The 15,038-nt window shown below is 37.6% G+C and overlaps 1 protein-coding gene across 1 annotated transcript in view; it reads left to right on the top strand.

The window, feature by feature from the left end:
• Positions 1-1,851: 1,851 nt before the first annotated feature.
• Jhbp4 (Juvenile hormone binding protein 4) overlaps positions 1,852-15,038 on the top strand; it is a 34,436-nt gene continuing 21,249 nt past the window's right edge. The window contains exons 1-2 of the mRNA XM_071583904.1: positions 1,852-1,909; positions 6,279-7,031. Of these exons, the coding sequence (XP_071440005.1) occupies positions 6,920-7,031 (112 nt within the window). The 5' untranslated portion in view covers positions 1,852-1,909; positions 6,279-6,919. The remainder of the gene's footprint in view (positions 1,910-6,278; positions 7,032-15,038) is intronic.

Consider the following 15,038-nt stretch of genomic DNA (forward strand, 5'->3'; position numbering starts at 1 on the left):
TTAACAAGCATCGTAATTGATGTGAACTTGCCCCACTTCTGGAGTTAAATGATTTCTATACATTTCTATGATTTCTACCTGTATTTAAATATATAGCGTGCTCTCGGATATGAAATGTCGTTGGAACCCAGGTGTTAATTGATTAACAATGTAAATAACACCGTCAATGAGAAGAGTAGTGTCATTATCCTGACTTAACTTTGTACAATTAGTTAGCAAGTAATAATCTAGGCAATTAGAGACAAAACGTATGCCGTTAGATGTGGTCATCCCCGTTCATCGTCCATATTCCATCGATTGCAATAAATATTTTATCTTTGAAAATTAGTAATTGGTTCTTTCTTTCCATTTCAAAAAATTTACCCACCCGTTGGTAGAGAGGCCAGAGATGTGGATTCTAAGATTTCTAGTCCTAGGGCATTACGAGTTCGTATAGTTGCCCAATAAATTCCGCTGAGAGATTTGGGAATCTTCCAATGTTTCCGGAGGATTTCCAATACGATTAACATCAGGATTTTGTAATCTTGACATCGAGGACAATTTAAAATTTTAAAAACCACAACTAAAAGAAAACAAAAATAAGGCATTTTGATATTTTTATCGCTATATTTAATTATTTACTTTGACATTTTCTTCTATTCGCGGTAAAAAATCCTGTTCTGCGTTTTGAATTCGTGAGAAGTTAAAAAATATAATTATGCAATGACGTGTTTGATAGATTAACAAAAAGACGTTGCTGCCAGTCGTTTTAAGCCTTCGTTACTCTTGCTCGATTATTATTCCCGGTGAAAAATTTCTATAATTTTCAATTAGTGCGCTTTTGTAAACATCACGTTGAATTTCGTTCGGCGGATTAAAGGTAGGTCATTAATTTTATGAAATTTTCCCGCTCGCTAAATTAATGGAAATTCTTTTCAGTATTATTTCTTTAGAAGATGAATCATTCTTATTTTGCCCAAGTGGTTTTCCCTACCGTAGGGGTTGTAGTCAAACCTGGGACACGCCTCCATGCACCCTTTCAATTTAGTATGCTGTGTAATTTTATGGGCAAGAGCATCTTCTTGGAAAACCGCAGGAAACAAAAGCAAAGGGGTCGGACCACGCATCCTGATGTGGAAAATTTGCTCGCTTTATTGTTTAGTACGCCGTGATGTCTTGTCTTCAACTATCAAATCAACCAACCAATGCGATTGGTGTAAATAAGTTTTGGATTGTCCTTAGCATGCCTCACTTCACAGATGCATGGTTCGAAATTATAATTCAAAACTCAGTGCTTTATTTTCACTGGTGCTGCATTCCGCTGTCCAATATGCATTCGTCATTAAAATACCTGTGCCCACCCTCCGCCTTTTCTGATTTGAATTCATATTTCCTATCCAACCCTCGTATAAATTAGCAGTTCCCCAACATACAAGTATTTCCCCTCTGCCTTCGGCTAAACACCAAAAAACTCACCCCTCCATGTCGATTTCCAATCGATTCCACCCAACCTCCCTTCCCACCACCCTAAAACACATCCACCAACCACAACCCTCCTGTCCTCTCACTCTTTCTCCTCCCATTTCCCGCCCCCTCCCCCCGGCCATAAAACGGAATTGTTGTCCCTGGGGGCGCGGTCCCGGCGAAAGCTTTCCACACGACCGACGGATGGACATCTTTTGAAGGGGAGGAGGAGGTGCTGGAAGGGGGGAGGGAGTGAGGGAGGAGGGGCGGGGATGGAGTGGTTGGGGGATTGGGAGAGTTGGGAAGGGAGAGGGGGAGGGATGTCGGAGGGGGAGGGAGGATGGAAGAGAGAGAAAGGCAGGACGACGGTTTCTCAGCGGTGTGCTCCTCGCTCTGGTGGAAGGATTCGTTGTTTGGACACGGGGTTGGTCGTTGGTGTGCGCTGGCGCCTGTTCGCCTGCAACCGGTGAGTTGTACGCACGGGAGGTCTTGAGTCCGCGCCCGGGCTCTCCCGATCCCCGTGCCTAATATTCGCACTCATTGCACATTTCTGCATTTTGCCTCTGTTTCCTCTCCTCAGCCATGCTTTTCCGGAATTGTGACGATTTTGCGAGTTTCCTCATTACTTTTACCAGAGGTAGATCCCATCTCTCCGTGGAATGATGTAGGTGAGCCATTAGCTTCAACTGAGAGATGGTATTCAAGTAAAGGTGTCTGCTCCTTTGATAACATTTTGCTAACCTATGTGCCATTCTCGTTAGTTTGACATGCATTAATGGTGATGCATTGGTTCGGGAAAGTTGCGATATCCCTGAACAGAGTTACATACCCAAACGCCACTCGTAGTCATCATAAGTTTCGTAGTTCATGCATATATTTCCTTAGTTACATTTGATCAAAATTGATCGTCACCTAGTGAACAAAATGCAATTATTTGAGTATTTCCTGAGTATATATGTTCCCTCAAACCTCGGTTAGTGCATGTGCAAAGAAACTCTTATGAATCTCCGCGTTGTCATAAGAATAAATTTGAAAAGGTTTTGGCGCCTTTGTTTACCTGCGATTGCTGACTTCAGGGCAGGTTTGGCGGGCCCGATTCAGTTTGATATACGTGTTGATTTTTTCTTCCTTCGGGGTTTGGTCTTTCAAGGCGTTGTGAACTAGACTTCGTTGAGAATCGAAGATTTAGTATTATTGCCTCAGTAAATTTTTTAGCGTACTTTTCCGAAAGTTTTTTGATGAAACCGGCTTATGCTTTCGGGCGAAACTGGTTAAAAATCATTGAGTAGCCGATTCGTTAAATCAATTTTCACTGAAAATTTTAGAGGATTCATTGGGCTTTTCCAGTTTCTTTAAAAAAATACATATTGCTATAAATTTTCCTGCAATCGTATTTCGTTCATTATTATTAATTGCTTCCATTCCCTTAGCAAATGATTATTTGCTATCGTATCATTCTAAATTAAATACGAGGAAAACCAACGGTATGGTTTTCCACTATAAATGCTTAATGCAATGGAAAATTTTTCAATGTATAGTGTGGCAAAGGAAATCTTCAATCGGCCAAAGAGGTTGAGTGAATGGCATGGTACTTGTTTTACATATAAACTGAAAAATATAATTATACTGCCACAACCGGAAATATTATTTGTAAGCAAATTGCCATAAGGATAATCTGAACAAATATGCCCAATAATATTATTCAACAGTTTCCCTTTTCTTACACAACTTTATTGAAACAGCGATGTGGCCATGTTGTCGAAGTTGATTGGTATCTTAATGGCATGTGCCTCTTGCTAGTCGACAGTTATTTGGTCATGAAGGACATTTTCATTTTAAAATTTTCACGATATGTGTATCAAAAATTGAACGGTTCCTTGAAAGTATAGCGGCGACTAGAGAAAGTTTTATTTCAATATTTAGGGAAATAAAAAAAATATCTACCCAATTATTTTAGTTGAACCGGTCTTTCTTTTAATCTTGCAGGCGGTAGTCAACTTGAATTTATATTAATCGGCACAAATAGAAATAATTAACATTCGTACCGGGATCCCGGTCAAGGCGAATATTTTTTCACTCTGAAATTATTGCATAGTTGCGTTGCTTCATATTAATAAATATACTGTGTTATTGAAAATAATGTGTGATATATGAAACATGTTAACTGTGGTATTGAATGTTAGATTCTGAATTAGTGTAATAATTTAAAGTCACGCTCATAAAATAAGGAAAACTATGAAAACAATAATGTAAAGATGCGTTACAAAGTAAACTAATTTTAGTTTGCCTGTTGGCACTCCAACTTCATGGAGGAAATAAAAAAGTAGAAGTATAAAGTTGAAACTTTTCATATCGTGGGCCAAAGGAAATGGAAGGCGTAATATTTCTGTTTTCCAAGAACACTAGGCTACAGTATGTTTACTTTGAGTCGCTAAATTTCGGGCGAGACAGCTCTTAAAAAAATAGGCGTTTCAATCATCTTCGGTAATAATTCCGGCACGCGATGAGTCAACGCTTATTTGACCTTTAGTTAGGTCCCATGTATTTCTTTGGTGCTAAGTAGTGGAGTAAAGCTCAAATATTTACTCCATCACTTATGTGTATTGTGTAGCAGCGAAAACAAAAAATGACCTTCAACTGTTCTTCCATATTTATGCAGTTGGTTTAACACGTCAAAAGTTATGTACATGAGAAGTGGTTTAGATGTCACGCGGAATTAATCTTAACTCTAAAGCATATATTTTTCGCGCTTATTCATTCTTTGAAATTCTTTGAAATGGTCCAGGGTGATATGTTCACAGATGCCGTGGGGAAAGAAATATTGCTTATCTGCGATACCTGCATAATGAACATTTATTAGTAGTAGTGGTAGCAGTATTTAGGGGAGGCGACCGACAGCTGAGGTCATTTGCGCCATAGGGGATGGACAGGAAAGGATGAAGGGTGGAGAGAAACCCGGCGCCTGCATTAGCCTACTCTTAACGAAAGGCGCCAAGGGGTCCGCAGTACTCACCCAAAGTGCCCTCCACAAAGCACCAAAGTTGGGATCGAGAGACCTCTGAAAAATATTCAACATCGCCGGGATTTGAACCCGGGTAGGAAGCTAGTACGGTAGCCACCACACCATCTCGTGTGTGAAGTTATGTGATTTTTCGGGTACCAGACCTTCCTCGGAAACCATAATAGGCGCAAGGAAAGGAACTAGCCCCCCTACCCTAATGTATGAATTTCTCACGCCGTTGGGGTTAGTACTGGGTGAACTCTACCATCACCTACCAAACCAACCTTGGCCTGATTACTGTATATATATATATATATATATATATATATATATATACATATATGTATACTATTTTGTACATTACGACTGTAATTGTCTTTCCTCATCTTTATCTTACGCAATAGTACCAGCATTTTTACTGTTAAATATGTTTGCCTGTAGAATTAAATTAAATTTTTCCATAATTTGATGAATTATTTTTTTCGAAAGCTAATAATTGCACAAGGGGCTAGAATCTCGATAAGCCTGTTTTTGACTTATCTCTAGGTTTCTAGGACGCAAACCACAGGAGCTGAAACTTAATCAGCGACCGATGTGGGACTCGCACTCGCGATCTTTCTCATAAGGTTTTCCACTTAAATGACTCATTTGTGTAGAAGTTCAGTTTTTTAATAATATTAAACTGTAATAATTGCTTATAATACGCTCTTTATTCCTGTCTAAATATAATGTTTAAGCTAGATCAAAAATTAACGTTAAGTAATCTATTTCACCACTAGTCTAAAATTCGAAAAAAGGTAAGAATTATTACTTCATAATTATTCTGATGCATAAAGTACTATCATCAACAAATAATCCGTGGCATAAAAAAACTTTCAGCCATATACAAACAGCCACAAACGCCATCCACGGGTAGGATTTTCTCTTAAGATATAATATTTGAGGTAATTGTGAAAATATTTCCCATATTTTGCTGGCTCTTACTCCAGAGGTTACTTTAATCATAAGTTCTCAGCCGTATTTCAGTAGGGAACTAGTATCAGGAATAATGAGTTAGGAAAACTCATTTTTCTGCAGCTTTTGGGTGTACATTTTAAGTATTGCGTGGAAAACGGTCGAAAATTATGTGGAAATGGTGGAATAATTATTAAAGCCGTGTTAGGTTGTAAGAGCGTTGCATTATCTTCCAATATTTATTTAAGATATGAATTTAGCATTAAAGTAATCTCGTCAATTTATGTTAGGGATTGTCCACATTTCGATCATAAAGTGTACTTTTTGAAATCATAGCTCTGATAGTTTATTACCAAATTTTATTTATAAATTAGTGTCTCATGTAATCAGTATCTTTCATATTTGTGCAAATGTTTATTTGAAATTTGGATTTGAGACTAAAGATTGGAAACATATGATGTAGAATATGAATATGATGATGTGATGAATTCGTGGGGCATAGTAGCTTTCCAATTTGAACTCGGTGCCTCCTTTCCCCTATCCTTAATTTGGGATGTTTCCCAAGTAGGAAATCAAAATTAAATCTGTCCCAAATGATGAAACTTCTAAACGGAAAGTGGATTTATTCTCATCTATGATTAGTCACTGAATAACACTTTCAGGCATCCTCATCTGAAAATTAACCGTGGCAGAAAGAGAAAGAGCTACGCTTTCTTATTAGTGAGGTGGAAATGCTCGAGTCATTATGGAATCAATACAAATAAAAACTCTGTTAAGAAGAATCTGCATTTACGAAATATTTTCATTGCAGGCACATTGAAAACAGTTATAGTATTTAGAGTGTCTATAAAAATTATTTTAACATAAAACTCTTTTTCAGGATATTGAAGGAGAGATTCTTCGTGGTGGGGGCAATTGACAAACCGTCAGACAGCTAGGTTAGTGGATGAGCTCTACTTTTGCAGCATCTGTCTACGAAGAGTTGGCAGTGTGGTCAAAAGCTTCCCATTTCAAATCAACCAAGACTAAAATCCTACTGTGATACGAATTTCGACGGGAAGGTTGTTGGAAAATTCTTCGCTTTAGATCCATCATACCTTTTGGCTGTCAAAGAGGAAGTCTTCGAGGCAAGGAAAGTTGGCAGAGACCAGGGTGGGGACTTAATGGAGAGGAAGATTCCGGGAACTACATAGCTGCTTCTCAACCCGCTCCGTGGAGGAGAGAGAAAACGATTTTGAATGAGGACATTGTCTGCCGCTCTGAAGAAGGAAGGGCGACGAAAGGTCTTTAACTTGGACGAGCAATACGTTTCCCAAAGTTGGGCGCCGAGTTCGGAGAAGTGTCCTGAGACGAGGTCTTGCCGATCAAAATTCTATTGAACGAGTATCTGGCATTTTGCCGTTGAAATCTCCCGAATTTCGAAAATCTTCTAGCAATCAAAAAGCAGACGACAAATATAGAATTAAATTTTAAAGCATTGGCTGTGAAATTTCTGTAATAATTAAATACCTAGAGAAGAAAATGGAGGGCTACAAGAGCTTATTTTCCACGGTCGCCGTGATGCTAATGGTAGTCATGCTGGAGACTTCAACGAGCGTGGCCAAGAGTCCCCCGGAGTTACTGAAAAAAACACGTGAGTAGAGGATATTTTTATTGAATTAAAATTAATAATATTTTTGAGGGATTTTTTGGAATCATAAATGATGAGGAGAACAAAAATCCACGTACAGAACTAAAACTCATGGAATAGTTTTGATTTTACTTGGTGGTTTTACAGGAAATTCTTAGTCTATACTTGTTGTAGCTAGCTTTGGTTTGACGCCTCAGATTTTTCACACATTCAGTAAATACATGTATATGAATAATCGTATAAGGGAGATAGCATAGTGCCGATAACGAATAGCAGGAAAATGAAGGAGTAGTTTGAGTTTAAAATTTGTTAATCATTTTGTTATTGCACGATCACTCGGGTAAGCCACAAATTGAAAATTTGTAAATAAAGATTTGGAAAATTCTCATTAGGTATGTGCATTTATATTGCATTTGAGAAAATCATTAAATAAAATTCTTGAATGATCATTCTTTAGTGGACGGGCATCTTGACTGAGGTAATCGGTTTTAGTAGATAATAAATAAGACTATCGACAATTTTCCTTTTCAGGAAGATAAACTATACCTGTATCTCCATACAACTCTAAGGAAAATAAAACTCATTTCAAGCTTTGTACAGTTTACCTTACTTTTGTATACTCCTCACTGGGACTCTGTAGGTGGCTTTGGGCAAGTGAAAATAGTACATATGTTAACCAGTCCCATTTACATATACATCATTCTTCTATATGCACGTCCTTCGGCCACTGGTGATCCACATGCTATGTCTTTGAAGCTGACTGGGGGGCCCGATTGATTAGAATGAATTCAACACACCATCGTCTTCGGCGAAATTTCGTAATCCTGTTTGGCTTAGTGTAATCCCCGGATGGGTAGTGCGGTAATTTCCTTCAGTGCACGGCTCCAATCCAACTTCTTTATTCCTAAGGCGAACGACTTGGGCCACGCGATTTCCTTTCCGCCGACATAGAAAGTCTTGTCTCCTCCACCTCCCCTACGCTCCTCCTCGTCCATAAGTTAATCCTTTCGCTTTCCGGCTTGGCAATGTACCGGAAGAAGGCTTCGGAAATGTTTAATCCGCCTCACGCACTGGAAATTTTTTTGGAATGTTCAACGTTTTCATTTTGGTGAAATGACATATTAAAAGGGAGGGTAAATTTTAAGCCTGGAATTGCGATTTCGATGTCCTCATTAATAATAAAGATCAAGGGTTGAAATATGTGTTATTAGTTTGACTTCGCTTTGAGGATTTGCGAGACCTAGTAAATTTTTATCCTATAGGTCTCCATGGAAATAAAATATCACACACATCACCATTTATTTTACTCCAGTGTCCATAGTTTTTCGTTGACCGTGAAGATGAGATAACTTCTAAGGATGCTGATGTTTCTTTGTTGAACCATATATTTGACTATAATACATATTTAATTTAAATCATTGAAAAATAGAAATCAATTCATAATCCGATCTGATCTTACCTGAATAGTCAATTAAACATGAAGTGAATGTTTTCTCCTGAAATAAATGAAAGAACTGTACCCAATTAGCCCAGACCTTTCCGATTTAACTCAATGCAAATATTCCTTAAAACATGGCATAGACTTGAAACAGTTATGTCAGTCCTCACATCATGCAAATAAAGCGATGGCTTAACGTTACCTGCCGATCAACCCCGTAAGCTCTGGTGCGATAATTAGGCAAAATAACACAAATGGAGACATTTTAAGACTTCCTGATAAAGTAAAAGTATTGAATAACGTGAAAGGATGATTTCTCTACTTCCAAAATTAAGTTGATTGTATATTATTTACTTTTTTTGGAGGAGGGAGGACAATAAATACTTTTTTCAATCGTCCGCGGAGATTTTTGCTTCAAGGTCTCATTCCATCAACCTATTATTGCTAAAATTCAATGAGGGGAAGATAAAAGAAGTCCAATTAATTGCCAATTGAACCAAATTGCATCTATTGCAGGAAAATCCAACATTTACTTCCTTTCCGCGCGGGAGTGAGTCGCAGTCACGGACTTGCGCTTTTGAGCAATCGTAGTTTTAAGGGTATGAGTAGGCACGTGAAAAGCGAGCGCTATTGGTAATGTTCGTATTTCTCTTTTGACCAATACATCTATTAACTTTCTCGGTGCTATTGCGAGCGTACTAAATCTGTACTGCGGGTTCATTGTTTCGTTCGGGATTTTTTTGTAGTATATTATATGGTTTTCGTTCCTTGGTGCTCCCCTAGCAAAATGCTTTTCGTTCTCCCGTACAATCTATGTGGGAGGTTGGGAGGAATCAGCAGGAGAGACTCGGAAGAGTCAGGGGTTACAGAGAGGGACGAGTCCCCCTGACGACGTCCTCCTGTTAGTCAAACCGATGGTGGGTAGGTAGGTTGGTGACGGAGGAAATAAGAAGGTGGAGAGGTGGGGGGGTGAAGGAGTTGGAAGGGAGGGGGATGGGAAGAAAATGGGAAAATTGAAAAAAAAAATACGTGCGGCCGCGTGCGAGAAACTCACTTTCCCCTTTTGCCATCGGGAACCAAAACATTCTTCGGGACCGAACCACAAGAGACAATCCCCCCAGGGGGGATGATGGGAAGTGAAAACAGAAGCACATGAATGGATTGTGGGTAATATATATATATATATATAATCGAATGACTGTCTGACACATTCATGGGACTGAGCACGAACGCACGCAAGGAGAATGACTGGCCTATGAATCTCAAGTTGTGCTCCTACTCTCCATTGGGTGAAGAAAGGCCTCGGGACTGGGACTCTCGAGGCACACGCATTCTCGCCATTTTCATCTTGCGACCACACTGGAATAAGTAAATGCCCAAAGTGAAATATGATCACGAAGATTTTCCGCTTTTCTTTGTGAGTGGTTCATTTGTCCATTAACAAAGCCCGAACCAATACAATTATATCTGTTGGAAAAATAGTGAAGCACTTAGTGTGTATGTATATGTATATATATATATATATATATATATATATATATATATATATATATATATATATATACATATATATGCTTTCGTAGACGTAACACGGAAGTGCCGAATAGTACAATACACAGTAACACACAATATAGAAACACAAAAAAGAACACTCACACGTATTTTCTTGATATTTCGACGGAAACAATCCGTCTTCCTCTGAAGATATAGAAGTAATCCTTACTTCTATATCTTCAGAGGAAGACGGATTGTTTCCGTCGAAATATCAAGAAAATACGTGTGAGTGTTCTTTTTTTGTGTTTCTATATTGTGTGTTACTGTGTATTATATATATATATATATATATATATATATATATATATATATATATAATTATATATATATATATATATATATATATATATATATATATATGTGTATATATATACATATAATATAGATTCACACAAATACACACACACTTAGGGACACCTATAACTAGTAACCATATTGTTAGCAATGAGATTACATCAATTTGGGCATGAAGATGATTTCGGTAGCCGCTGGTGAATCTGTCCGAACCTTCTTTTGTATTTATGGTGTGATAAGGAAAAGAAGGTGGATTTGACACAGGCTTAGACGTAATGTATATGTCGAGGAATGCCAAAGGAAAAATTCTTAGGTCAAGTAGAGAGGGCTGATAGAGAGTTTGCATTAGAATGGGATGGACTTGAGGGCTGACGTCAAACAAACTTCGGGCCGAATAGCTGGTCTTATTGATCTGGAATCCAAACTAACAACAGTTCACGGTACACGATCATAAAGCACGATTACGAGTTGACAGGTTATATTTTGGTTGGAGTTAGTGGTAAATGAAAACTTGCTTCCCTGATTAGCTAACGCCTCTTTGTGATAGTCAGTGGATAAAGTTACCAGACCGTCCAGGATTCTAAGCCGGGCGACGACACTTAATACTGTCAGTTAAAACCGAACTGAAAAAATGGAGAAATGACATTGAAATAAAAATTTTCAAACTAGCCTTCGGCTCGAAGAGTTCGATTCATACAGATTAATTAATAGATCAAAACAGCTAGAATGTCTCAGTAAGAATTCTCATTAGACTTTGACTTTAAGAATGAACGTCTAACTCATCGTCGTTCTAGTTTATTTAAAAAGCTGAATATAGTATATCATTATAATCAAGTGTTGACGGAAAGGATTTTTCGTGGTAGACGTTCTATGAAATCGAAAGAAACTTTAACATGAACTATATGTATATGTGTGATTAAGTTAGACTTACTTCCGTTATTTTTTAGATGAAAGTCTGTTGAGAAATTACTAAAGGAAAGCTCAGTCAGTATTCCGAAGAATTGCTGACCGCAGCCCTTTAGAATTTCCTCTCTTACACTTAAACTCCCTTACTCTTACTCCCTGAAAATTCTCGGATAAGCTCTTGCGACACTAACGAAAAATACTAAGGTAAAATGGGTCATGGGCTCCTGTGGAGAGTTATGCATAAACGACATGAGTAAAAACAGACCATTTACTGGTGCGGTAGGAAATCGAAGATGTTTTTTCCCTTTAGCATTGCCATTCATGAATAAATGCTGTTCTCTTCCCGCACCAAGTTCATGAGACGGACGGAATAAAAAGGATTTCAGATAACCGCAATGACGGTTTGCTGAAGTAACGTGGATTTGACGGCATTTTTACTATCCTACTGTTCATTGGAAATCTAGACCAGTAAGCATTAGTTTGGACGAAAGGTCAAGTTTAAAAAATATTCGAGAAAATGATCCCGATTACCCTTTTTATTTCCTTTCCATTGGTTCTGCGTCAGTGATACCCATTTCGGTGAGAACTTATTTTTTTTAAACATTTTTATCTTCTCTATCGAAATCATTTCGACCAATGATAATAAATTCTAAGTAAAGTTTCATCCTTCATTTCTTGAATATTTTACATCGTCGAAAAAGAAAGAAAAAAGTACCAACTAGCCTCCCCAACACTAATCTCTCGCACTCGAAAGAGCAAACGTCGGACGCAATTGAAAGGATAGGGTATATATATATATATATATATATATATATATTCATATATATATATTCATATATATATATATATATATTCATATATATATATATATATATATATATATATATATATATATATATATATATATATTTATATATATATATATATATATATTCATATATATATATTCATATATATACTTGTTGCCAAAGATTGCGTTAAGTATCGAAATTATGGAAATAAATTCTTAAGCGGTAAGGAAAAAATATTTATTTCGTCATTCTTTTTAAAGATTTACATATTCCCACTTAAAACACCAGTGAGAACAGCAAAACTGTTTTTTGAGAGGGAAAATATAAAGTCAAAGGGCCGAGGTCGACTGGTAAGATCGATATAAGCGGCAGAATCTGAGGAAACTTTTGATTTCACCTCTCGAACGAGGTCCAAAATCGCCCAGAATGTTTAACTTAATGGTGCTAATAGCTTTGTGGTTTGATAACATTTCGGGCAATTTCCATTTACACAATAAGAGCATTAACGTACACCCCCTTAACAGTTGACCCGTCCTCAGCCGAGTGAGGGATGACGAGAAACATATTCGGGGCAGCTTGATCAGGAATGGATAATGGAAGAACAAAAACGTCGACCTCCGCTTTAGAAAGCAGGTCCCGTTCCCCTTGGAAAATTCCACTGCTTAATCCGATCGAAATGTCTTCGGGATCGGGCGGTGGGGTAGAGAGGTAATCGGTTCTCAAGTTCCAAACACGCACGCACACTCGCACATAACTCCCTTCGGGTTGATTTTTCAGGGTCGACGTAGAACTTCTTTTCACGCTCCTTGCCCTCAAACTACCACTCCACGGAGTCGTCGACCTCAAAATGCATCCACGAAATGCCCTTCGTAAAGCTTTGGACGTTACAGGAAACTATGCTCGAAGGTGGAAAAACAAGTTCCTTCGGTTGGCATCCAAGAATAAGAGGAAAATCCCACCTGATAAAACGGAGACATTTGGGATCACTCTTCGACTGTAACCGCTGGAATCCGTTGGTTTCGTCAGAGCGGCCAGTAAGGAATCGGCCCTCGCCTTCTGGATTATGCACTCGATGATCGTGGGCTGGTTCTATAGTTCCATTTCCTATGGAGATGGTTAGAATCGAATACCTTTAATTCTTAATGCCTCACGACAAACAGGGTAAAGGTATCGTCTACTGAACCAACGGAACCCTGATTCAAACCTAGGTGATGCCTTGGAATATTCCGATCTTAACCTAAGCTGAGTGATATTCTGAAAACCAGATATTTCTGGGAAATCACACGGGGTAAATATAAAGTAATAGTTAGCTCCCGACTCCCTTCTTAATTATATGCCCGCAGGATTAGAATCATGTGACCTACGGGTTAAGGGCTGGATTTTAAGACCTAGGGAAATTTGAGGATGATTCTCTGCTTGGTCAGATCTGTCAAAAAGACTTTTTATAATTAATAATTTATCAAAGAATAGTAAATATATCTATGGTGAGTCATATTAAATTGACATTAGATAAATTTTTGTTGCACGTAGGTGGATCCAGATTAATTTTTTGTGATTAAGGCATTTATAATTTCATGAAAACTCTCGTTGAAATAATGAAGGTCACGGCAAAAGGTGTCATCAAAAGGCTGCGCAATCCAGTCTCTGTTGGAAAAGGATTTTGAACGAACAAATAAGGTATAAGCATGTGCCAAGTTTACTAGATTCAGAGATTTTCATTAATTTATACTAATTTCATCAATCACTGATGCGTATCAAGTATTAATTAACGCTTTTTAGTTGAATTTTATTTTGTACATAGCGCTTAGAATGTCATTCAGGTGAAAATATTGTTTTTATGAATATTGTACAGGGATAGTAGGAAGATATTTTATCCCCAGTATTTCATAATGATATAGGAATCAAGATATTTGAAATATTGTAAATTTATAAGAAAAATACTGGTTTGGTTAACACGCTGAATGAAGCGGCAACCTGCCAAAAATGTCGTGGGTTTTCGACCCGCATCTGGCCTGAGTGTTGTGTAAATAAAATATTCAATTCATTAAATATAATTATTCGGTGAAACCATTGGGCAGAAGCTGGTCATGCTGGTGCTTATGCAATTATGAAATAGATTTCACTTCAACTTGGTGACTTAGCGTACCCTAATATGTGATGAATTAAGATGGATTGGTTTGCATCCCCAAACGAATTACACCCATTAAAAAAATTCTATCGTGGATCCAGAAAAATATATGCGTCTAATAATATAATAGATAAAATGAAAATTCTCTAAAGCTTCAATATCTTTTGATTCCAGATGAAATATTTCATTTGGCTGATTAAACAATCTTTTTCAAATATGAAAAAATATAACTTTAGTCTTCATGAAAAGTTGTGCAAAATGAGATACCGACATTAATACTCAATATTACGAGTAGTAAGAGTGTCATTGTTTAAAATATTATTTGTCGCAAAATGAGTAAAAAAGCCCAATGGTTACAGAGTATTACTCGTAAAACACGAATTGTTTGTCGTTTCTGCAGCAGTGGTAAGTGTATGTTATGGGAAGAATCAACCCCACAATTTTTAAGAGTACGGCTGGGGTCTTCTCATCATATTCATACGGCCGTAGTTACCATTCCTTTAATTCATTGGCAATTGTATGCGAAACTACATGATATCGTATTCAAATAAATTCATCAGAGGAAAATGGTTTGTAGCGGATACCATCCTCGGCCGGGTGTATTTAAAAATGAAGTTACGTGTAGATTGGTTTTATCGAGCCAAATGATTAATTTCAGGGTAAAAAAACCCATTTTAGCAGTACATTGACAAGGAACATTGTTTACAATTAGAATATTTTAATACGATTCCGAACCTCAGCATTATACGGGCCTAAAGGACGTCAAAAATGGCACTTTCTCTCCCGGCGGATACTCACCTTTTGAGGGAGTTAAGCATTATGCAACGAAGAGCGGGAGTAATTGGTCTTTTTGTATCGCAGCTTGCTCTAAACCACAGAGTTGGTTATATCTGGAGCAA

This window comes from Hetaerina americana, unplaced genomic scaffold (assembly GCF_022747635.1).
Source record: "Hetaerina americana unplaced genomic scaffold, ioHetAmer1.1.p SCAF_15, whole genome shotgun sequence".
In the NCBI taxonomy this organism is placed as follows: domain Eukaryota; kingdom Metazoa; phylum Arthropoda; class Insecta; order Odonata; family Calopterygidae; genus Hetaerina; species Hetaerina americana.